The sequence below is a fragment of the Equus caballus genome, chromosome 2, assembly GCF_041296265.1.
Source record: "Equus caballus isolate H_3958 breed thoroughbred chromosome 2, TB-T2T, whole genome shotgun sequence".
NCBI classification, from domain to species: domain Eukaryota; kingdom Metazoa; phylum Chordata; class Mammalia; order Perissodactyla; family Equidae; genus Equus; species Equus caballus.
The window spans coordinates 93,313,143-93,339,315 of NC_091685.1; the positions used below are offsets into that span (position 1 = coordinate 93,313,143).

Here is a 26,173-nt window from a genome sequence, read left to right on the forward strand (position 1 = left end):
AAAGATTTCAGTGAATTCTCATTTCATAAAAGAATATAGAGAATTAAAAAACAAAAACAAAACTCATTATCTAACAAAGTAATTACCACCCTCTAACCAAAACTACTAATTCTTTTTCTCATTTTTTTTTTCAATTTTTTTTCCAGGAAGATTAGCCCTGAGCTAACATCTGCCACCAAACTTCCTCTTTTTGCTGAGGAAGGCTGGCCCTGAGCTAACATCCGTGCCCATCTTTCTCTATTTTATGTGGAATGCCTGCCACAGCATGGGCCAGCAAGCAGTGCATAGGTCCGCACCTGGGATTCGAACAGGTGAACCCCAGGCCATGGAAGGGGAACTTGCAAACTTAACCGCTGTGCCACCAGGCTGCCCCCAAAAACTATTAATTCTTTACATAAAATATTCTTCTGCAAATGAGGTTATCTCTATTTACAGAATTCTCTATTATTCCATCAATGCATATAAAATGCTTATAGGCTACAATAATTTAAACTTCTCTAAATATACAAGGAAAAAAATATCCATACTGTCCATATATGAGGTTTATATCTAAGTATCTCAGTGTTTGGGGGTATACATTACTCCCACTCCCAAAAAGATTCATCACATTAGTATCTTTTCAGCCACTGAAGTGCATACCCCAAATTTTGGAATTTCAATTTTCAATAGCAGCAAAGAAAAAAAATAGATAACATACTGTTCAAAATCAGATTTCCAGCACCCAGAACATTGCCAGGTACATAATAAGAGATTAGTAAATCTCTTATTTACTAATAAGAAGGAATGTCTCCTGCTTATATTTTCAAAACAAGGGAAACACTTTCAGGTACCAATGAAATTTTTCCGGACACTTAACCGAGGATTCAGAAACTTCACCGAGGACTCAGAAACCAATGTAAAATACACATAAGCCTTTTTAGAATAAATAACAGGGTGGTATCCCTATTCTGGTAAAGTTCCTCTCTAAAATGCATTATCTACAAATAAAAATATCTTAATTAAGAACTTTATGCACTGGCTCTTAAATATCTTTTATGAAATAAAGTTGGAAATCCATCATTCTTAAGTCAAAAGCCCAAATCAAACTCTTCACTGCAACAAAAACTGACGTATTTTGAAAAATTACACTATTGGGTTAAATCCAACATAGAAGCACGTATAATAGAGCAGAAGCAGCACTTAAGGATTAGGCTAAATCAAAAAATTTTTGGCTGTGTGCATTTCTATTTAAAAGGTGCAATTTAAAATTAAATACAGACCAAAAATGCATGTAATATGACTCATATTTTTTGTACTTATATTTCTAAAAAGTTCTGGTAAAGACATGCTGGAGAATGCCCTCATAAAAGGGTGAAAAAAAAGAAATTAATTTCGGTTGGAAATGGCTTTACAAAGTCGAGTATGGCAAGGATAACTTTTAAATAAGGTGGTTTAACTAATTAAAAGAGCAAGAATATTAGATTATTGATATAAGAACACCATTTTCCTATTGTTTTATATTTTGCCCCTTAAAAAATAGTTATAATGTATTCAGAGTTTTGAGATTTCATCTCCATGTTAGAAATTCGATCCAATAAATAAAATAAGCATTTACCTTAATACAAATACCACAACCAATGCAAAGAGTTTCAGAAATCCATGCTATTTTGCTCTGGGGTGTAACCTCTATGCATAATTTTCCTGGCAAAGGAAAAGACAGAATTAAGTCATTTTTCTTGACATTCTAATTTTCTGAACATTGTTATTTAGGCAATTCTGGTTCAAAATTTTCATACAGAAGCAGATTTTCAAAAACAAAGGCCACACAAAGAAATGCATTTGAGATAATGTCTTAAATCAGTGTTTTGTGGGGATAGATTTCTGAATTTATTACTTGTATGAATACTCTTGTCAGGCAAGAGAGAGATGACTCCAATATGCTTATTTTAATTTACTACTGGAAAAGAAAATATGCTAGTGAAAATATAGCAGATCCTATAAGTTTTATTTTTAAGCTGACTGACCTGAATATTTAATTCACAAAATATGCCTTGAAAGTGGTAATGTACATCAGAGAAAGGAATAAAATATGTTAGCTAAAGCAGTGAAGCTCCAGAAAGGAATGTAGCCATCTAATATACAGACAAAATTAAACTTGGCATTAAGAATATTAATAATGGAATTTCTGAATAGCATGGTAGACTATAACAGATGACATCTAAAGTTTCTCTTACAATTCAATAAACTTACACCTCCCGAGTACATTAAAGTAACAATTACTTTAACACAGCCCTTAAAGACTAACACAGCCCTTACAAAGAATGAATTGTAAATTTAATCTTGAAAACACAGCAAATCCTTATGAATTGTCATTCTTATTAAGCTCTTCTTTCTTGTTTTTTAAAATGAGAATACTATCAAATACAAACATATTGGCAGCCTTCTCTCGATGATTTAAAGTAATTACAGGATTTTGCAGAACAGTAAGAATCTCAGTAACCTGAACTCTGGTTTGATTTTAGATTTAGTCAACTTTAAAATATATTAAACAATACAGTTTAAAAAAATAGGATCATTTAATCATAAGGCAACAAGAGAAATTTAGAAAAAAATGTGGTCTTATCTTTATATTTTAAAGAAACTAATGGGGAAAAAAAGTATATGCTAAAACCTGGAGAACTATGAAGCCAATTTATTTCTTCTGAAACCTCTGTTCTTAAATGATCCAAAGAATAGCTTACCCATTCGAACCACAGGGCAACTCTTTTTGCACTCCTGCCGACACTTCTTAGGTTTACACTTGTCATGGTTGACAATAGCAATTCTCGTCAATTTATCTGCCATAATTCTAAAGAAGTAAGAATATCCAGCTCTCCTATTAAAGAAAATTAACAAAATTATGGCACAGTCAATGCAATTAATTAAGAGAAATAAAGTTAGGAGGACATAAATTATCACTACATTCAGATATGATTATCTGAAAATAGGAAAAAAAACCTAGCAAAAGCAATAAAATAATTTAGTAAGGTTGGGAAAACAGAATTTTACAGATACACCATTCATCAGAAGACTTTTATAAAGAAAGAAAAAAACATTCTTTTCAAAAGTCACAAAAAAGAAAAGATCTAGGAATCAACTTAACAAGATATAGGCACATTTGAGGAAACTTTCAAAATACCACTGAAAGACATATGAGACCTGAACAAACAGAACAACATGTTGTCTCAGTTTTTACAATAGAGAATAGTCAATATCAGAGACCTCAATCTTCCCTGAGGTTATACACTTAACCCAATCTCAAGGGGAAAGAAATAAACCAGACAAACCAAGTCTAAAGCTCTTACGTAAAAAGAAAGGAAGTAGTAATAGCTAAGAAAACTGAAAATGAGCAACGGGGACGTGGGAACCTAGACTTGAGAGATGGAAAAAAACGATATAAGGCCTCAGTAATTAATACTGATACCAGTGTATGAATACAGACCAAAAGACAGAATAGAAAGACCTGACATGAAAACTAATACCTAAGATAAAGATGTTTATTCCTTCCCACGAACTAAGCACTACTTCATGTCTTACCCATCCGACTATGACACTACTGATACAAATGGCCAAAAATTATTAAGGTTATGGTTGTCATGTCGAGCAACTAGAAAAAGTGAAAACTTCACTTTTCTGGGAATTTGTAATACAGCCAAAATGAATTTTATGCTAACAGCACTGAAATGAAAAGGAGACCAAGTAACTCTAGCTATAGACTGTGCTCACTTTTAAAGCTTTTATGTCTTGATATTGTGCCATCAATTACACAGCTAAGGTCAAAGTGAACTTAAAAATCTTTCACAATATAGGGCTTAGTGACAGACATTAATATTCTTAGGATGGTGATTAAAGTAAATAATTCTAAAAAGTGCCTTAATACTTCGGTTTATTCCAATATGTAATGAAACACCCTGAAGTCAAAAGACTATCCATCAACAAAGACATTCTGCTGGCTTTTTCTATCAATGACTACGATCCTGAATCCTGATTTTTCTTTGACAGACTGATTCTCTCCTTGTAGAACTCTCAACCCTTTCTCACACCCCTCAATATCATTAGGCTTGGAGGGAGCTAAGAGATCTTGCTCCTCAATGCTGCTCCCAGACTATTATTCTGTCTCTCTCCTCACTAAAAACAGTCAGCTTTCTGCCTCTCAGATCATCCAACTGCTTTAGTCATTACTCACCATTATATCACTCCCTCCCATTCTTTGAAGATTTCAGCCCTTGACTAACTTTCATTCTCTCTTTTACAACTCCTGTCATAATTCTTGGTGATTTCAACATGTTGAAAATCATTGATGATCCTTCCACCAATAGCCTGTCCTCTTGGTTCATGAACCTCTCTCCTCCAACGATCTTGGTCTTTCACCCTACCTGAGCCACCCATTCCTTGGGAGAAATCCTTGACTTCATCATTACCAATAACTGCAATCTTTCCATAAACTCTATTTCAAATACCCCATTCTCCAACCACTACTCCTATCTTTTCAGCTCACCACTCTGGTACACAACAATCCAACAACTCTTTGAACTCTCCCACTCCCCAGATCTACTATCACTATCTCTTGATTCTACCACATTTCCACTGTCCCTCAGTGCTTAGTATCTTCATTTCCCTCCATATCCAGCTCAAATTCCATTGTCAATCATTTACGCCCTTAACTACAACCCTGGTAAAACACAATTCTTCACCTGCACACATACAGCTGAAAATGGGTAGAGAAAAAAAACAAAGCCATGTAGACTAGTGTCATCTCAAGTGAACCCTTATGCCAACCAGCAATCACACTATATGTATTTCCATAGCTAAGTCCATTTGCACACTAAAAGGCATCTGCTAAGGAGAATGTTCCAATAATTCTCTCTTTTGTCTTTCACACCATCATTCTCTCCACTGGGTTACTCCCATCAGCATTCAAACATTCTGTTATCTGACCCCATCTTCCGCCACTGCTTTATTTCTCCTTCTGCTAATAGCCAAGACTATCTGAAAGAGTTGCCTGTAGTCAGTGTTTCAAATTTCTCTGTAATCCATTCCAGGCTTTAGTGCCCATCATTCCATCAAAACAGCTAGTCAGGCCATAACTGTTCTTTATCTGGCTAAAACAAATGGTTATAATTATCAGTCCTTAATTTACCCTATTATCTAACCTATTACGTCTGACACAAACTACAACTTTTTCCTACTAGATAGAAACCCTTCCTTAATTTGGTTCTGGTATACAGCACTAATAATGCTTTTCCTTCTACTTTCCTGGTCACTCCTCATGTCCTAGGTTCCTAAAACTTGACAGTGCTCTAATACTTGGTCATATTTTCTATCCATCCTCATTCTGTAAGGTATTCTATACTAGTCTCATGGCTTTAAATCCTATTTATATGCTGCCAGCTCTCAAATTTCTATCTCTAGTCAGGACACCTCTTCTAACTCTAAACTTGTATATCTATCTACCCACCCACCTAACGTCTTTTTTTAAAGGTCTAATATGCATTTGCCAAACTGAGCTCCTAAAATCCCCACCCAAATTTGCTTTTCTAGCAGCCTTGTTCATTCTGTTAAATGACCACTTCAGTCTTCCATTTACTCAAAATCCTTGAAGTTATTTTTCACACGCCACAACAGCAAATTCTGTCAAATTTACCTTCAAAATACATCCAGAATCTGACTTCTCATGACTCTGGTCTAAGCCATTATTATTTCTTATCAGCATTACTCTAATAGCTTCCTAATCTCTCTCTTTGCTTCTACTCTTACCTCCTTCTATTCCAACTCTTCACAGTTCATTCTCAATATAGGAATCAGAATGATCCTTTTAAAGTGTAAAGCAGATCATGGCACTCCTCTACTGAAAATCCTGCAATGGCTTCCCTACTCACTCTGAGTAAAAGCTGAAGTCCTTAAAATAACCAATGAGGCACTGATCAACCTCTGTTAACTTCCTGATCTCATCTCCAACTACTCTAGCTCTTGTTCATTCTGCTCCAGCCACAACGGTTCCTTGCTGTTCTTAGCACATGCGAGACACGCTCCTGCTTCAGGATCTTGGCATTTTCTGTTCCCTCTGCCTATAATGCTAATTCTTAGCACACGCCAGACACGCTCCTGCTTCAGGATCTTGGCATTTTCTGTTCCCTCTGCCTATAATGCTATTTCCACTTGTGAGTTAAATGGCTCACTCCCTCAAGTCTTTAATGTTTATTTCTCAGTGAGCTTTTTCTAACTATATAACCAAAAAACATACCCAACTGCCTTTCTGTCCCTCTACTATGTGACAGAGTATATATTTCATATATATGTATATATAGTATATACATAGTACACATACTACGTCATACATATGTACGGTATATTTCATATACATATATGTATATATATGGTGTATGGACACACTTATCCTGTGTGTGTATATATATGTATCATATATTCTCTTTTTCTCTACGTACACAGACAATATTTTTCCCTCCCCAAGTAGAATGTATTCCATCATGAGGGTAGAGATTTTTTTGTGTGTGTGAGGAAGACTGGCCATAAGTGCTGATCTTCCTCTATTTTATGTGGGATGCTGCCACAGTGTGGCTTGACAAGCAGTGCTAGGTCCGCACCTGGGATCCGAACCTGCAAACCCTGGGCTGCTGAAGCCGAGCAAACGAACTCAACCACTATGCCAGTGGACCGGCCCCATGAGGGTAGAGATTTTTGTCTGTTTATTTATCCCAGTAGCTGGACCAGTGCCTAGCACATAGTAGGAGCTCAAACATTTCTAATGAATGAATGAGAAAATGAATTTAAATAAAGTAAATAATTTTCCTATAGGTTATAACTTCAGAAATCTTGCAAGTTACCAATATTTTATTGTGACTGTTACCCACTAAAGCATATATTGAAAAAAAAAAATCACCCAAAAGGAGACTAAATATTTATGCTATAAACAGTTATGCTAACTAAGAGGTTCACATTACCCCTTTAAAACCTCTCAAAACTAGTCTAGGCCTCATAAAGATTAGAACAGGAAGAAATTAAATGACTTTTGAATTGCTACAAAAAAGCTATCACTCTGAAAGTGACAACTCCCTAAAAACTGAACATTCTTTAGTTAGCTATTAAAATAAAACTGGTGATCATACAAATTACCTGGTGAATGAGTATAATGAATTCTCCTTGACAGGACATATCTTTTATCATGAAACTGCTTAAATTAAACCTTATTTCTCCCAAACTATAAAATGTTTCATCTAACATTTCAAACCATTTTAAAAACCAAGTGACTGTAACAAGAAAATTTTTACAGAAGAATAAAAACATACCAGAAATGGCTAATAAGCTGATTTACATAAAAAACAGTGATAAATTATAATACATTTAGGGAAAATGAATATAGATTCTTTGTAGAACTGTGAATTAACTGTGTAAACACTATTAATTAAATTTCTACATTAGTTTCAAGAATTGGGGAAGGGGGATCCCACTTTCTTTTTCAAGAAGGATACACCACAGTAAAGCTTGGAAGGGAAGAGTATAGTAACAGACTCCTGAGAACAAAGACGGTTTTAAATGTATTTCAAATTTGCAAACAAACTGTGTTCAAAATAGGTACTCAAACAATGACCCTCACTGTCATTCTTCCAGCTGGGAGGAAAAAAGGAAGTGAGGCATACAGGGAAAGCATTTGCAGTCTATGACCCAAATTATTATAATGCTGTGTCAAAGCTTTTAAAGGACTGCTGTTAACAAATGATGCTTGATATCATGTGAAACATTCTAACCTATACTTACTGTAGATTATTAGTCTAATAAAACACGTAAGTCGGGAGTGGTGCACAACTCTTATTTCAGAATTTTAATTTAGAAGGGACACTAAATTAATATTGCTTTCTTTATCTCCCCCTAAATGTTCTTCCTAAAAATTTTTTTCCAGGGAGAACAAGGTTTTTAACTCCCCCCTCCCCCCCCACAAACCCTTTTGGTTCAAATACAGATAAGAGCCCTTGGTTAACACTGACAAAGCATTACTGTCAGGTAGCTGGTAGAGAATGAATATTCTCAGTATATGGAACAGATGCACTGAAGACTGCAGCACAAACGCCACTATCATAAATGCCTACTTGGTAGTCCTATGGAAGAGAGGGTTAAAAGAAAAACCAAAAAAACCCATTATTTTAACAGTTATTTCTCAGTCTTACCGACTTCACTACAGAAAAAAAGAGAAGACAGGCCTATGTACTTTATGGGATGTGGGAATCGGCTTTGGCCATCGTGCCTACAACGAAGGAACTACTCACGAGAAAATAAAGGTATTTTGAGTAAAGACACCACACTTGATCTCAAGGAGTTTAAGACCTAATAAAGACGAAAACGGATAAATCACTAAGGAGAAAAATGCTAAGTGCTATAAAAGCACACCAAAAAAGCTAAAGGCGTTCAACTGGCAGATGTCTTGGGATAACTCCAGTTATAGCTGAGGACATGTCACTCTAGGGGGACAGCAGAGCGACGTCTGGCGATCATTTCTATGAAAACTGGGAGTGGACACGGAGTATTCGAGTCCATGGCGGCAAGATGCCGTGACTCATTCCATAATCACCAAACGGTGGAAGAACAGGCCACGACTTTCCATAATCAAATACACACATGTGACAATATATCCATTTACTGTGCCAGGGGAAGGGCAGGGGTGTAGGGGATGCTGTTTAGTTCTGAATGTGCCTCCCTCTCGAGAAGGTTCAGCTCTAGGGTAGGAGCGGGGTAAAGGAGGAGTGGAGGCGGCGGAGGTTGGATCGCTGAGGAGATGGCACTTAGGTCCATTCTCGTAGCCCTTAGCGAGGATAGCGGGCAACAGCGGCCAAGAGCCAGGTCAGCTGGAGGGGAAGCGCGAGGTGTCTGAAGCTCTCGGCGGCGCCCGCGATCAGGCGGTTCCAGCTGTCCCGCCCGAGCCGGCTGCCACGCGCCGCTGCCGCCTCCGCCGCCGCCACCTGAGGCCTAACTAAACGCTGTCGGACAACGTCCCTACAGTGTTTAAAACGTGGCAGACCACAGCTACCAGCCAAATACCTCCGGGCTATTCACGTACCTGGAGAAAACGATCCCCTCGCGGAGGGGAGCGTAGAGACCAAATCAGCTCTTGCTTTCACTTCTCAGTCACACAGCGTGTTCCTACGGCCGCCGGCCAAAATGGCGGTACCCAGCCACCGCCTCGCGCATGCCATAGGGACGTAGTGCGCACGCGCGACAGAGCGCGGCGGGCGGAGCCCTGGAGGTAGGTAAGGCGAGACGGCGAGAGCTGACGTCATTGTGCTGCGACTCCAAACGTCGTTCGGGAGGCCAGGCTGTCCTGAGACGCTGAGTGGGAGTGGCGCTGAGCTGCAGGGGATCCCAAAAACCTGAGTTGAGGCGAACCGGGTCTGCAAGCTGTAAGTTCCTGGGCTCTTTCCCGACGTGGAGAATGGTTCTAGCGTAAGCAGATGCGTTCTCTTCCCCAATCTCAGTCTCCTTTTCCGCTCCCGATCTCCTCAAGGCCTGTGGGTCAGGAGTGGAGTTAGCCATTGCCCGTTCTAGCACATCTAGCAGAGGTGTCAAGCAGGACCCACAGAGTCTGGTTCAGACCCTGCTCGCTGTGGTTTTCCTCTTCTTAGCTCCTTTTGAATTGTGTGGCCAGGAGCCTAGTCTTCTCCGAGTTCGGTGTTTTATCCACTTGGTGGCGTCCAGTACCAGGTCTGGCAGTTGAGTTCTGCTCCAGTGTAGAGATGGGCCTTTTTTTTTTTGGACAGTTTGACATTTTTGGACATTTGACAATGACAGGTCATTCAGCTTGTAATGATTGTCCCAGGTTTAATTGTCTTACTCTAGACCTTACTTAACTTGCAGGTCGCGAATACTTGAGTTTATGACTGAACCTATTCGCTCATCCATTTCGTAAATTGTAACTGGACACTTTAGGTCTCAGGCCTTTCTGAAGTTTACAGGCCAGTGGCTCTGTTCTTATTTAATGGATATCAAGTGCTTGTGTGGAGATTAGGGAACAATTGAGATCTAATAGTAGGTGTCGAGGAGATGGTATACAGAACTATTGGGCCAGGTTTATAGTAGCATGTATAACGATGTTCAGTTAGCTGTAACTTTACACTACTGAAGCAGTTTTTACATGCTGTTTACTATCCAAGAGGTATCTTTTTTCACGTTTGCTTGGACTTACCCAGATTAACTAATGAGATGTGAAAGATGAAGTAACCTTTGCTTTAGAATAGGCCAGTTACTCACTTCCAGACCTTGAAGCCAATTTTCTGACTTTATCTTCTATGGTCAGAGCACATATAAATGGAACTTTCGACAACTAGTGGGGAGATGTGATTTCTTTCTCTGCATCACTTAATGGCTTATTTAAAGTGAGACCAGTAGTTACATATTCCTGGAATAAGAGTATTTCAATCTGACTTTTCTAGGGAAAAACTTAATTTGAATTCAGAATTTTTACTCATGGAGGTATAGAACTTCATAGCCTTCTAGAATTATAGATCAACTCAGCCCCTTTGACAGGAAAGGAAATAAATCCCACACCTGCCCAAAGTCTAGGCTAAAGAAGAGGCTGAAGCTAGCACCCCAATCTTGTATCCTTCAACTACTATACTCTGCTGCTTTGCATGACATGTACGTCATAATATATTTTAGAAACAAAAACTGAATTCCCAAGATTTTTAAATTGCAATGATTGAGTTAGGTTGACTGCATTTGAGAAATAAATGATTAATATCAAAGGCATACTAGTGATCCACTTTGCTATTAAATTTTTAGTTTTACCTTTTGTAGAAGGATGCTCAGATCCTGGTATAATGTGGATATTCTTTTTTTCTACATAGAACATTTTTAAAATGACCACACCAAACAAGACACCTCCTGGTGCTGACCCTAAGCAGTTGGAAAGGACTGGAACAGTACGGGAAATTGGGTCACAAGCTGTTTGGTCACTCTCATCTTGCAAACCAGGTAAAACAAGACAAAAAAGCTGTTTGTATTAACTACTTACAGTTTCCTTGTACATTGGACGAACTTTAATATTTTTGTTGTTTCAACACTTTATTTTAATTCTAAAATACATTTAGTTGAGTTTTCATTTGTTGTATTTCTCTTCCCAATTACTTTACTAATATCTACTTCAGTTTAACTGCGTACGTCATAAGGTCTCCTCTTTATCCTCCTCTATCTCTGCTCTGATTCAGTTATTTGGTTAACATTTTTTTGTTGGCTATTTCTGTAGATGGGATGAGTGGGTGATAACATTTTTTAGTGATTATATATCCCCAAATGACTTTATTTTACTTTTGGTTGGGATAGAATACTTAGGTGGCAGTCCTTTTCTCTCAAAAATTTGTCGATGCTATTTCATCATTTCCTTTTTGTCATGTTGCAAAGAAGAAGCCCTGTGAAAGTCCCTCTTGGGGCCAGCCCCTTCGCTGAGTGGTTAAGTTTTCACACTTTGCTTTGGTGGCCCAGAGTTTCCCAATTCGGATCCTGGACACGGACCTAGCGCGGCTTATTAAGCCATGCTGAAGTCGTGTCCCACACAGCACAACGAGAAGGACCTACAACTAGAATATACAACTATGTACTGGGGGGCTTTGGGGAGGAGAAGAAGAAGGAAAAAAAAGAAATAGGCAGCAGATGTTAGCTCAGGGCCAATCTTTTAAAAAAAAAAAGTCTCTCTTTTTTTCTAAGTGACTTTCTTTCTTTCTGGAAGCATTTAAGCTTTTGCTGTCTATTCTTAGAGCTCAAGCCAGGATATGCCAGGATACTTACGTATCTTTTCTCATTTGTCTAACCTATAATTTGATGGGCGTTTTCAGTCTGTAGACTCAATCTCTGAGAAAGTTTTTTAGCTTGAGGAACTTTAATTATAATGTTATTGGTTCAGTAGTTGCTTTTCCTTCAGAGACTTCTATTATTTACGCATAAGCCCTCTTCCCAACCAAGATTCTTCTGTTTCCCCTTAAGATTCCTTTCTCTCTCTTTTTATGAGTAATTTATTGAGGTATCATTTACTTACAATAAAACTCACCCTTTTTAGGTGTATAGTTCTGTGAATTTTAACAAACACTTAACAATCATGTAAGCACCATCACAATCAAATGCAGAATATTTCCACCATCCAAAGAAATTCCCTCCTGTCCCTTTGTAGTCAGTCTTCTGCCCCCCTCAAGCCCCTGACAACCTCTGCTCTGTTATGTGTCCCTTTGGTTTTGCCTTTCCCAGAATGCCATATAAATCTAATCACTCCGTGTAGCTTTTTGGATTTGTCTTCTTTCAGTTACCATAATGCATTTGTGATTTTTCCCTGCTGTTACATGTGTCAGTAGTTCGTTCCTTTTTATTGCTGATTACTATTCCACTGTATGGATGTACCACAGTTTGTTTATTCACCAGTTAATGGACATTTAGGTTTGTGGTAGCTAGCTTCCAGAATGATTCCAGTTATCCTTGTCTTTTGGTATTCATGCCCTTCTGTTGACCCCTCCCACATTGTGTCAGGGTTGGTCTCTGGGACCACTAGAATATGGCAGAAGTAGTGGTGTGTGTCTTCCTGAGACGAGATCATAAAAGACGTTGTGGCTCTGCCTTGCCCTTCCTGAGACGAGATCATAAAAGACGTTGTGGCTCTGCCTTGCCCTTATTTGGATCACTCACTCTGGGGGAAGCCAGTTGCCATTTTGTGAGGAAACAAGGGGTCCTGTGGAGAGGTTGGTGTGGCAAGGAACCATGGCCTCCTGAAAATAGCCAATGAGGAACTGAGACCTCTTGTCAACAGTCATATGAGCAAGTCATCTGAGAATGGATCCTCCAGCTCCAGTCAGGCTTTCAGACAATTCATTCAGATGACTTGACTGTAAACTCATGAGAGTCCTTGAGCCATACTGCCTAACCGAGCTGCTTTCAAATTCCTATCCCATAGAAATTGTGCAATAATGCATGTTTGGTGTTTTAAGTTCTTAAGTTTTGGGGTAATTTGCTTTGCAGCAATAGTTAACTAAGATAAGGTTGCTTCCAATATTTGGTGATTATGGGTAAAGCTGCTGTAAACATTCATATACAAGTTGTGTGGACATTTGTTTTCATTTTTCTTGTATAAATACTTAGGAGTGGGTTCTATTGTTTTTATTTTTTTTAACCAATCTGTACTTTTAATTTCCTTTTCTTCTCTTACTCCATTAGCTAGGACTTCCAGTATGGTGTTGCATAGGAGTGATGAGAAGGGACATTCTTGTCTTATTCCTGATCTTAGTGGGAAAGCTTCTAGTTTCTCACCATGAAGTATGATGTTAGCTGTTGTTTTTTTGTAGATACGTAAAGTTGAGGACGTTCCCAATAGATTTTATGTTGAATGGGCATTAGATTTTGTCAAATGCTTTCTCTGCATCTGTTGATAACGATCATATGCTTTTTTTCCTTTAGCCTGTTGATGTGATGGATTACATTAATTGATTTTTAGAATGTTGGACCAGTTTTGCATGCCTGGAATAAATCACACTTGATTGTGGTGTATAATTCTTTTTAATAAAAGTGTTCTATTTGTTAATATTTTCTTGAGGATTTTTGCACCTGTGTTCATGAGAGATATTGTTCTTTAAGTTTTCTTTCTTGCAAAGTCTTTGTCTGGTTTTGGTATTAGGGTAATGCTGCTCTTACAGCATGAGTTAGGAAGTATTCCCTCGGTTTCTATTTTCTGGAAGGGATTGTAGAGAATTGGTATTATTTCTTCCTTAAATGTTTGATAGAAGTCGCTAGTGAAACCATCTAGGCCTGGTGATTTCTTTTGGAAGGTTATTAATTTTTGATTCAATTTCTATAATAGATATAGGCCTATTAAGATTATCTAGTTCCCCTTATGTGAGTTTTGGTAGATTGTGTCTTTCAAGGAATTGGTCCATTTATTTAGGTTATCAAATTTGTGGGCATAGACTTGTTTATAATACTCCTTTGTTGTTCTTTTTATTTTCCATAGGATCAATAGTGATGGCTCCTCTTTCATCTCTGATATTAGTAATTTGTGTCTTCTCTCTTTTTTTCTTGGTTAGTCTAGGTAGAGGTTTATTGATTTTATTGACCTTTTCAAAGAACCAGCTTGTGATTTCAGTGGTTTTTCTCTGTTAGTTTCCTGTTTTCAGTTTCATTGATTTCTGCTCTGATTATTATTGCTTCTTTTCTTCTGCTTATTTTGGATTTAATTTGCTCTTCTTTTTCTAGTTTTCTAAGGTGAAAGCTTAGATTATTAATTTTAGATCTCTCTTCTTTTCTAATATATATACTCAGTGCTGTGAATTTCTCTCTAAGCACTGCTTTTGCTGCAATCTACAATTTTTGATAATTTGTATTTTCATTTTCATTCAATTTCAAATATTTTTTCTTTTTTTGGCTAAGGAAGATTAGCCCTGAGCTAATGTCTGTTGCCAATCTTCCTCTTTTTGTATGTAAGCTGCCACGACAGCATGGCCATTGACAGACGAGTGGTGTAGGTCTGCATTCCGGAACAGAAGCTGGGCTGCTGAAGTGGAATGGGCTAAACTTAATCAATAGGCCACCGGGGCTGGCCCCCAAATATTTTAAAATTTCTTTTGATACTTCTTTCTTGATTCATATGTTATTTAATCTCCACATATTTTGAGATTTTCCGGTTATCTTTCTATTACTGATTTCAAGTTTAATTCTATTGTGGTCTGAGAGCATATTTTGTATGATTTCTATTCTTTTGTATTTTTTTATGTATGTTTTATGGTACAGAAGGTGGTCCATCTTGGTGAATGTTACACATAAGCTTGAGAAGAATTGTGTATTCTTTTTTTTTTTGAGGAAGATTAGCCCTGAGCTAACATCTGCCTCAATCGTCCTCTTTTTGCTGAGGAAGATTGGCCCTGAGCCAACATCTGTGCCCGTCTTCCTCCTTTTTATAAGTGGGATGCCTGCCACAGCATGGCTTGATAAGTGATGCATGGGTTTGCGCCTGGTATCCGAACTGGTGAACCACAGGCCGCTGAAGCGGAGTGCACCAACTTAACCACTATGCCACTGGGCCAGGCCCCAAGAATTGTGTATTCTTGAGAAGCTTGTGTATTCTGCTGTTATTGGATGAAGTAATCTATAAATGTCAATTTGATCCAGCTGATTGATGGTGCTATTCAATTCAACCATATCCTTACTGATTTTGTGTCTGGTAGGTAAGGGCTAAGATTCAGAGGCTAAAATTCCTTTAGTGTCCTTGTTTTTGTCTCCTAATTATCTTTAGATTTCCCTAGAAACTCCTTAAACGGAGCCTAAGCTTAAATTCTTTCAATTGTAACCTCCTGATGTTGTATGGAAGCCCTGTTGATATGGTGGGAATAGAAGTGTTCTGTAATCCTGTGACTAGATTTCAGTCTTTTCGGGGGCCAGTGTCTATGGTTGTGACCTTTATAAATGCTTCTCACCTTTTCTTCTTCCCTAAGTTGAGATAGGAAGGCTAGAGGAGGCTGGAGTAGGTGGGGCTCCGAGAGGTAAAATTCATGAAAATGTGGAGCTCTCTCTAAGGCTGGGCTTCCAGGAGTTTTTCTCTCTCAAGCTACTCTGCACTCAGTCTCCAGCAATTAGTCAATTAGTAATTTGTCAGTTATTCTTTAAGTTTTTCCTACCAGTTGCTGACTCCAGTGGTAGTTTCTGCTCCTTTTAAGGTATGATTCTGTGTGTTCACCTGTCTCTTCAGTTTTCTGGGTGGTGGTTTGTGATGTGACCTCGATTCTCTGTTGGACCTAAGAAGAATTACTGGTCTTCAGTTAGTTCAGCTTTTTGTTGTTGTTGTAAAGATGAGAGTGACATCTTCCAAGCTCTTTACATGTCAGACTGGAAACCAGAAGTTCTTCCCTTTACTTTTAAACTATATATTTCTTTACATTTGAAGTGGATTTCTTATAGATAGCATATTATTGGGTCTTGCTTTTTTATCTAATCTGACATTCTTTATCTGTTAATTGGGAATGTTTAGACCATTTACACTTAATATATCTATTGATATAATTAGATTTAGAATTACTGTCTTGGAATTTGTTTTCTTTTTTATTCTCTTCTTGTTGATGTTTATTCCCTCTTCTTCTACCTATTTTTGGATAAATTCAGTATTTTTTATGATTTTTTTTCATCTCCACTATTGACATATCCTTTTTGAAATTTTTGAGCAGTTGCCCTAAGGATTACAATATACATCTTTAATTATCACAGTTTACCTTCAGGTGATATTATACCACTATGGGTATGGTATATGAATCCTTCAACAGTATACTTCCAATTTCTTTCTCCCATCCTTTATGCCATTTTTGTCATACGTTTTACTTTTGCATATTTTGTTGCTACTTTTGTTTTAAAAGGTTCGTTATATTTTGGAATGAATAAAATTAAAAAAAATACCTTCTATGTTTAGTTTAGTTTTTAGAACTTTTTATTTCTTTGAATAGAGCCAGGTTTCTGTCTGATATCACACTCCTTCTGCCTGAAGAACTTTCTTCAACATTTTTTTGTATTGCAGGTCTCCTAGCAATGTTTGGTTGAAAAAAGTTTTCATTTTGCTTTTATTGTCATAGTATATTTTTTCTGTGTGGAATTCTAGGTTGGTTGGTTTTTCCTTTTCCTTCTGTAAAGATGTCATTCCATTATCTTCTGGCTTGCATAGTGTCTGAAGAGAAGTCTGCTCTAGCTAATGTGACTTTTTTCCCTGGCTGTCTTTAAGATTTTATCTTTGATTTTCAGCAATCTGAATATGACATTCAATATGTTTGTGTGTGTGTGTTTAATCCTGCTTGAGATTCACTGAGATTCTTGAATCTTCTGGTTTGATGTCTTGCAATATTTTATGAAAATTCATGGCCATTATTTCCAAGTATTTCTTTTGCCCCATTCCTTCTGTGTTGTCATTCTGGGAATCCAATTATACATATGCTAGACTATTTGATTTTGCTAGACCATTTGGTGTTGTCTCATAGCTTTTAGGTGCTCTATTTTTTTTTTTCACTCTTTTTTTCTCTTTGCGTTTGCTTTGGATGTTATTTTATTGGCCTGGCTTCAAGTCTACTCCGTCTTTCTTTGGCTTTTTTGAGTCTCTTGATGATTCTGTCTAAGGAATCTTTCAGCTCTGAATGGTGTTTTTTATTTATAGCTTTTCCATTTGACTCTTAAAGGAGTTTTCATCTGTTGAAATTCCCTGTCTGTCCCTGCATTTCTACCTTTTCCTCTAGATTTCTTAACGTATTAATCATAGTTATTTAAAGTCCCTGTCTGATAGTTCCAACGTCTGGGTTGCCTCTGAATGTATTTCTGTTGATTTCTTTGTCTTTTGATAATATTTGTTTTTCTTGCTTGTTTGTGTATCAATTTTTTATTGAATGCCAAATATCACATGTAGATTAGTAGATACTGAGAGAGATGGTATTTATACATTGAAATGGATACCTCTTTTCTACTGTTAGTCCTTTATAGTGGGGATTGAATTAGTTAGGAATTCAGCTGGGTTTGGGGTTTTTTCTTTTTTTTGCTATGGTTACCTTCAGTACCTCATAGACTTCAAATTCCTCTAAAGATGCTCAGTGCTTATGGTGGAGGCTGTTGTGCCAGAGGAATTTTCTTAGTGTTCCTCCTCCACTCTCAGTTTTCAGCTGTCTCTGTACCCCTGTGCGTCAGAGGTGTCTCTCTCCATGCTCTTGCCCTGCCTCCAGCAGTAGAATGCTATGCCTTCGTAATACTCAGTGCCGGGGATGACAGGCAGGGCTTGTTCTCTGTTTTCCTTGTCTAGCTTCAATCTTAGACAGCCCTTGTGTGCCTAGCTTTCAGGGTGGGGCATTCTTATCATTTTGGTCCCTCCTACCTATGTTAGTGAAACTCTGCCTTCTATCTGTGGCTGGTCTTTTGTGGGAGAGAGTTTTCTATCCCACTCCCAGACGAAGGACTGTTTCCTGCCTCTCTCCCAGGTGTAGAGGGTTTTTTCTTTTACTCTTTTCCCAGCAAGCATGGGTCTGTATCTGTGTCCTGGGGTCAGCAGATTTGATACTCCTCCCTCAGCAGCTTAAGTCCTTTGTTTTGTAGGAGAGAAGGGTTTGGGAAGGAGAGTAGGGCTTTTTGCATTTCCTGCAGTGGCACTCAGTCCCCTCTTCCATGCATGAACCACTGAAGTAGGCTTTCCAGTCTCCTGCTCTCCCCCAAATCTTTCTCTTGTGTGTACAGTGAGGGCCCTTGGAGAAGAGTCTGAGAGTCAACATGAGTTTACCTTGCATTTGGGACTCCTAGGGCTGCTATAGTTTTATGCTAGCCCTCACTTGGCCTCTAGCAGTTTGTTAAAGTTCCACCTGATTTTTTCTTATGTGTTTATTTGGTTGCTCTTCCTTCCTCCCATGTTCACCTACAGTTAGGACAGGCTGTCGATGTTTTTTTCTCCTGAGGCTAGGAGCTGCCTCTTCTTGGATTTCAGGCTGTTTGGTTGCTGCATGGTTAAAAGCTCTCATGTTTTCAGAAAATTATGAGTTTGTAGTTTGTGTAGACTTTTCTTGTTGTTTGAATGGGGGTGATGCCTTTTTCCAGCTTTCTATATGCTAGACTGCTTCAGAAGTTTCTAATATTCTTTTTTTTTTTTTTAAAGATTTTATTATTTCCTTTTTCTCCCCAAAGCCCCCCGGTACATAGTTGTATATTCTTCGTTGTGGGTTCTTCTAGTTGTGGCATGTGGGACGCTGCCTCAGCGTGGTCTGATGAGCAGTGCCATGTCCGCGCCCAGGATTCGAACCAACGAAACACTGGGCTGCCTGCAGCGGAGCGCGCGAAGTTAACCACTCGGTCACGGGGCCAGCCCCTCTAATATTCTTTATAGCATCAAATATTTCTGTGAATTTGCTCAAACTGAACATCTTCCATTGCTTGACCTAGTAGCATAATTTGACTGGTACCATGCTATGTTGGTAATGGCGTATAAATTAGTGCCAGTTTATATCCTTTTATGCTATGGTATTTGCAAAGAGCACCTCACAGAAGTCACTGATTCCCTGAAGATGCCTGAAGGCTTCTCTGACATCTTTCAAGTACAGAAGAGGACAATAGTTGACAGTACCGGAAGAGTGGTGGGATCACTAAAAAATGTGTTGGGTATGAAAGTCGTGAAATTTCTCAGTGTAGTGTTATACGTTTTACTTCATGTGATTTCTAGCTTAGAGTCCATCAGTGAAATATCATTATGTGATTATCATTTTACACATTAAGAATGACTGACTACTCTTTATTAATAAGAAACAGCATGAGAAAGTTAATTGTTAAACCTTTGCTTTGCTTCTCTGTGGTCAGATATTTTTCAGTTCAAGTCAGCAGACAATTGCTGAAATTGGTAACACTGTTAGAGATTAAAAGATAAAAAGGGCACAATCCTTTCTGTCAAGCAGTTCACAATCTAGTGGAGGAATTATAGGTTTAACGTAGTCATTATTATGAAATTTAATAATTTATAACTTTTATTTAGTGCTTACTAAATGACAGATCCTGTTCTAAGTAATTTACATGTATCAAATAAACGGTTACCTCAATAAAGTCTCCAAAAGTAATATGAAGTATATATCCTGTTATAGTTTCCTCATTTGGGAAATGATAAAAATATTCCCAAAAAATTAGGTTTGTGGCAAAGATCACATATTAAGTGGGAATTCTGAGGTTCAAGGCAGTCAGGCTCCACTATGTCATTCTACTTTCCACTAAGTATGGGCTCAGTGCAGTAGTACCCAAAGGAGAAAGTGATTGACTCTGCTTGAAAGGATGAGGGAAGTGTTCATGGAGATGATGCTTATCCTGCATGAGGGAGCAAGAATAGGATTTCACCGGAATAAGGACATAAAGGCAAGAGGAACAGTATGTGCAAAGGTGTACTGCTTAGACCAAAAGTGGTTCATTGAAAGGATTGTAAGTAGTCAATAAGACTAGAAGAGAGGGAAGCTAGCTAGTTAGGTAAAGGCTTTATTAAACAGTTCATACTTTATTGTATAGATAGTATGAGCCATTGAAAAATTTTAAGTAGCAATGTAAAACAACCAGTGCTTGGTCACTTTTGAGAAGTGTGGAGGATGGATTGAAGTGAGGCAAGATTAGAGATAAAGAAATCATTTAGGAGACATGCAGTAATTCAGATGACAAATGATATACGGGAGAATTTCAATAAACTTTCAGAATATTACAGTCTTTAAGAGGTACAAATTCACTTGCCTGCTTCAGTATGGTAGGTGGTACATAGCTTTGCAAATTATTTTTTTTATCTTTGGAAATACTGGTTCAGTATTTCACTCAGATTAAAATTGGAATATATTTATTAGATTCAGCCTAATGGAATGCACATCACAAAGCAATCTTGCAATGCAGCACAATTTCAGTCTCTGCCCAAGAGACTAGAAAAACTAAAAGTCAGATTTGTGTGGCTGCTAGCATCATAACAGAGTCTTATTAAATAATTTAATCATTTCTTTTCATAAGCACCAAATTCATACCACGTTGGGAAACAAAATTAAGGGAAAAAGAAAAAATAAAGGATTTAGGGGCGAGCCCCATGGGCTAGTGCTTAAGTTCAGTATGCTCTTCTTTGGTGGCCTTGGTTTGCTGCCCAGGCACAGACCTACATCTCTTGTCAGTGACCATGCTGTGGTGGTGAAACACATACAAAATAGAGGAAGATTGGCACAGATGTTAGCTCAGGGTGAATCTTCTAGCAGTAAATAAATAAATAAGGGATTTAGGGAGACTGTATTTTGTGAACATATTCCAGGGCATACTTTCCACTTGATCTATATCTTTTACCAAGACATTGTTTTTATGAGTTAATTTTGAGAGGCATAGTTGGGTCGTATAAATTACGTTTTTCTTTAAAAGAAATCACTAAATTTTAATTTTTTTTAGGTTCGTGCTATAACTGACAGTTATGATCATTGAGTTAAAGAATATCTGAGTTGAGTAGCAATATGTACTTTGGAGAAAATAAAACAGCAATATAATAAATAGATCAAGAAAGGCCTCTCTTGAGAAGTGACTTTGTGCTGAGGTGTAAATGTTAAGAAGACTCCATTGTGGAAAGATTTCAAAGAAAAACCTTACTGACACAGGGAACAAGTAGTTCAAAGGTTCTAAGCTAACTGGTTTGGCATGTTTGAGGTTCAGAAAGAAGGCTAGTGTGACAGGAAAGCAGTGAGAAAGGAGGAGAAGTGGTAGAAGATGAGGTTGGAGATATAAGTAGACATAGGCCAGATTGTGTGAACTCTGGTAGGCCATATAAAAGAATTTGGATTTTAAGTATGAAGAGAAACCACTGGAGGTGTTATGCAGGGCAGTGAGATGATCTGATACAGAATTTTTAAAAGATCACTGTGGCCACTGAAAATAATGATTGGTAGTAGCGTAATGGTGGAGAGTGATGGAGGAAAGCCTGGTACAGTAATCTGTGTCAGATGATGTTGATTTGGACTAGGCTGACAGTTGTTGATATGATGGCTTTGGGGTGTATTTTTAGAGGTAGAATAATCATGACTTACTGAAGAAACAGAAAGATTCAAGAATGACTCCTAGCAGCTGAGGGCATACAATGGAGAAAGGAAAGTCTTTTCAACAAATGGTGCTGGGAAAACTGGAAAGCCACATGTAAAAGAATGAAAATTGACCATTCTTTTTCACCATTCACCAAAATAAACTCAAAATGGATCAAAGACCTAAAGGTGAGACCTGAAACCATAAGGCTTCTAGAAGAAAACGTAGGCAGTACATTCTTTGACATCAGTATTAAAAGGATCTTTTTGGACACCATGCCTTCTCAGAGAAGGGAAACAACAGAAAGAATAAACAAATGGGACTTCATCAGATTAAAGAGCTTCTTCAAGGCAAATGACAACAGGATTGAAACAAAAAAACAACCCACTAACTGGGAAAAAATATTTGCAAGTCATATATCTGACAAAGGCTTAATATCCATAATATATAAAGAACTCTCACAACTCAACAACAAAACATCAAACAACCCAATCAAAACATGGGCTGGAGACATGAACAGACATTTCTCCAAAGAAGATATATTGATGGCCAATAGGCACATGAAAAGATGCTCATCATCGCTGATCATCAGGGAAATGCAAATCAAAGCTACACTAAGATATCGCCTTACACCCATTAGAATGACAAAAATATCTAAAACTAATAGCAACAAATGTTGGAGAGGTTGGGGAGGAAAAGGAACCCTCATACACTGCTGGTGGGAATGCAAACTGGTGCAGCCACTATGGAAAACAGTACGGAGATTCCTCAAAAAATTAAAAATAGAACTACCATACGATCCAGCCATCCACTACTGGGTATTTATCCAAAGAGCTTGAAGTCAGCAATCCCAAAAGTCCTATGCACCCCAATGTTTATTGCAGCACTGTTTACAATAGCCAAGACGTGGAAGCAACCTAAGTGCCCATCAACAGATGAATGGATAAAGAAGATGTGGTACATACAGACAATGGAATACTGCTCAGCTGCAAAACAGAACAAAATCATTCCATTTGCAATAACATGGATGGACCTTGAGGGAATTATGTTAAGTGAAATAAGCCAGCGAGAGAAGGATAATCTTTGTATGACTCCACTCATATGAGGAATTTAAAAATGTGGACTAAGAGAACAGGTTAGTGGATACCAGGGGAAAGGTGGGGTAGGGCGTGGGCACAAAGGGTGAAGTGGTGCACCTACAACACAAATGACAAACCATTAATGTACAACTGAAATTTCACAAGATTGTCACCTATCATTAACTCAATAAAATAAAAAAATAAATAAATTTAAAAAAAAAGAAGCCAAACAAAAAGAGTACACATTGTAGGATTCGATTTATAGAAAGTTCTAGAAAATGCAAACTAATAGCTAGTTACCTGAAAAAGGAAGGGCAGAAGGGACATATTATTAAAAAAAAAAAAAAAAGAATGACTCCTAAGTGTCTGGCTGAATAACTCAGTGTTATTTCCTGAATTTAGAAAGAGGGAGGGGGGAATAAATAGATTTTGGATCAAAAAGTAAATAATTTGGTTTAGATACATTAGTTTTGAGATGCCCATAAGCATTCTAGTGAGGTGCTTAGTAGGTAATTGACTATAGAAGCTTAGAGTTCTGGGGAAAGCTCTGGGTTGGAGATATGGATTTGGGGGTCATCAGTATATTGATGATATTCTAAACCTGGGGACTGGATAGAGTCCTAGGGAGAGAATGTATTTAAAGAGTAAAGCCTCAGGGCACTTCGAGATGTAAGGATCTGACAGAACAGCAGGGATAGGATTCAACAAAGTGCACTATGGAGAAGTAGCCAGTGAGCTACGTAGAAAATTACCCCCCACAACAAAGAATTATCCAGCACAAACTATCGGTAGTGCCAAGGTTGAGAAACCTTACCTTAGAGTAATAGTTCTAAAATTTTAGCATGCATCGGAATCACCTGCGGGATTTGTTAAAATACAGACTCTCAAAGGGGTTAATTTTAAAGTTTCTGATGTAGTAGGTCTAGAATTCCTAACAAGTTGCTAGGTGACAATGATGCTACTGGTCCAGGGACCATACTGTGAGAACCACTACCTTAAGAGTCAGTACATCATATAAAAGTTTTTTTCTGGGTAACAATGTTATTTGTGTGCATTATCATAATTCCTGTCAAAGCACTTATCACACATCTGTCACAGATTCTGTTTGGACTAAAAGAATTCACATATAATACTGAGTGGGAAGCTTTGGAAAAGAAGTCTACTCTATGAGACATGGCACTGGCACATAAACGGGTGTTTGTAAGAGGTTCTATTTGTGAGACATATTGAGGAAGTAAATACTGGTAATCATACTTAGTATTCCAGAGGTACAGATTTAGACTACTCAGTTCTTGAAGAGACTGCACCTACTTAGTTGCACTGTTATAGTTTCATAAGCAATATCTTAGAAACAAATTTAAAATGATCAGTCATGAGTTACAGGACATCTCTTATTCTGGATAAGTTATTCAGGTTTTTTGTTTAATATTTATTTTGCTTGTTAAGAACAAACACCATTTTAGGAAATCCTTTGAGCTTATACACATGTAAAGTTATGAAATGAAAGAGAAAGAGGGGCCGGCCCCGTGGCCGAGTGGTTAAGTTTGCACGCTCCGCTGCAGGCGGCCCAGTGTTTCGTCGGTTCAAATCCTGGGCGAGGACATGGCACCACTCATGGAGCCATGCTGAGGTGGCGTCCCACATGCCACAACTAGAAGGACCCACAACTGAGAATATACAACTATGTACCGGGGGGCTTTGGGGAGAAAAAGGAAAAAAAAAAAAGAGAGAGAAAGAAAACTAGCCAAATAGCTAAAATAAAATAAATTAAAAAAACCTTTTAATCAACAGAACATTTAACTGTGGAGCTCTTAAGGAAGAATCACGTGATTTAGTTATCTTCCGTTAGGGAACTCAAACTAGTAAAAAGAAAACGGGATTTAAGACTTAAAACTCTTTATATTGGTAGCAAAACAGCTTTTCACCTTGTAACTTGCATAATTGAATATTCTAGATTAGCCAGCAGTATTGCATAAAGAAAGAATAGAAGCATGGTTTAAAGCAGCACTGTCCAATAGAAATATAATGCAAGTCACACATATAATTTTAATTTTTCTAGTAACTACATTAAAAAGATAAGGAAATGGGTGAAATTAATTGTGATAAAATGTTTTTAATTCAATATAACTAGACTATTATTATTAATGAGTTATTTTATATTTCATACTAGTCTTCAAAAACCAATGTGTGCTTTACACTTAGAGCAAATCTCAATTCGGATTAGCCATATTTCAAGAGTTCAATAGCCACATGTGGCTAGTGGCCACCATGCTGTACAGCACAGGTCTCAGAGTTACAGAGTGAGTAATGGAGAGCCCAGTTTTTACATTTTAAGAAGTTTTTCTTAGGTGAAATAGAAAGCTATTTTTTAAACATTTACCTCTGTCACTATCTTAATTCGGACCATGATCACTTGCAACTTGGATTACTACAATGACTTTGTCTTTGCCTGACACCAAGCTATCTAAAGATCCTGATCTTATTATTTCTTGCTCCTATGACTTACCTGCTAAAATTTCTTCAGTAGGTTGGTGTATTTTTCAAGATAATTTATACTCCTTAGCTTAGTGCTCCAGAGTCTGTATGATCTGACTCCTTTCATCCCTCTCTGACTCATTTCCTGCTCCACCCCAATTTGTAGCCTTCCCTCCCAGAAGGACCTACCTTTGGGGGCCAGCCTGGTGACATAGAGGTTAAGTTCTCGCGCTCTGCTCTGGCGGCCTTGGGTTCAGAACCTGGAACCCTGGCGTGGCCCTGCACATTGCTCAGCAAGCTGTGCTATGGCGGCGTCCCACATACAAAATAGAGGAAGCTTGGTACAGATGTTAGCCCAGCGACGATCTTCCTCGAGCAAAAAGAGAAAGATTGGCAACAGATGTTAGCTCAGGGCTAATCTTCCCTCCCCCCAAAAAGTTTTGTTTCCTATAGATGCCATTTTTCTTGATCCATGCCATTACATGTTTTTCTCTTTGCTAAATGCTCTTTAACCTTGCCCTTGTACCTCTTTACCTATCTAATGCCTACTGCTACTTGAGAATTCAGTGCAAAAATCATTTCCTCTGGGAAAACCTCTCTTATCCGCTACTGTGTACAGTAAAGGCAGCATATGCAAATTAAGATACAAATCTCTGACTGGCGAGAATATATTTGAATCACATGGACAAAGGGTTAATATCCATAATACTGTAGGAAAGAGTTATAAATCAATAAAAAGATGAAAGTCCAATGAAAATTTAGGAGGGTATGAATAGTTACTTTCTATAAGAAGAAATATAAATCATCAATAAATATGAAATACAACTTTTCACCTGTCAGGTTAGTAAATATTTACAAGAGTGATTGCATTTTATCATGAGTACAAAGCAGTGCTGTCCAATAGAACTATAATGTACACCACATATGTAATTTAAAGTTATCTAGTATCCATATTTAAAAAGTAAAAAGAAACAGGTATAATTAATTTTAATAATTTATTTTATTTGCCTCTTTATGTCCCAAATATGATTTCAACATATAATCAATATAAAAACTTA

General features: G+C 37.8%; 2 protein-coding genes across 5 annotated transcripts in view; one reads left to right on the forward strand and one right to left on the reverse strand.

Moving 5' to 3' along the window:
* Nucleotides 1–9,226, reverse strand: part of ABCE1 (ATP binding cassette subfamily E member 1) — a 28,495-nt gene extending 19,269 nt beyond the window's left edge. The window contains exons 1-3 of the mRNA XM_001501949.7: nucleotides 9,089–9,226; nucleotides 2,721–2,854; nucleotides 1,595–1,680 (exon numbers count right to left, since the gene is read on the reverse strand). Coding sequence (XP_001501999.1) covers nucleotides 1,595–1,680; nucleotides 2,721–2,823 — 189 coding nt within the window. The 5' untranslated portion in view covers nucleotides 2,824–2,854; nucleotides 9,089–9,226. The remainder of the gene's footprint in view (nucleotides 1–1,594; nucleotides 1,681–2,720; nucleotides 2,855–9,088) is intronic.
* An 88-nt stretch (nucleotides 9,227–9,314) lies between these two features.
* Nucleotides 9,315–26,173, forward strand: part of ANAPC10 (anaphase promoting complex subunit 10) — a 187,383-nt gene continuing 170,524 nt past the window's right edge. For 3 of the 4 annotated variants that reach the window (XR_011435030.1, XM_023636489.2, XM_005607826.4), the window contains exons 1-2: nucleotides 9,315–9,428; nucleotides 10,872–10,998. Coding sequence is in view for 3 of the 4 variants with exons in the window: in XM_023636489.2 (XP_023492257.1) it covers nucleotides 10,884–10,998 (115 nt within the window). In the remaining variant the exon portion in view is untranslated. Of the gene's footprint in view, nucleotides 9,472–10,871; nucleotides 10,999–26,173 lie in introns of all 4 variants that reach the window. The other variant, XM_005607827.4, reaches the window with a different exon arrangement.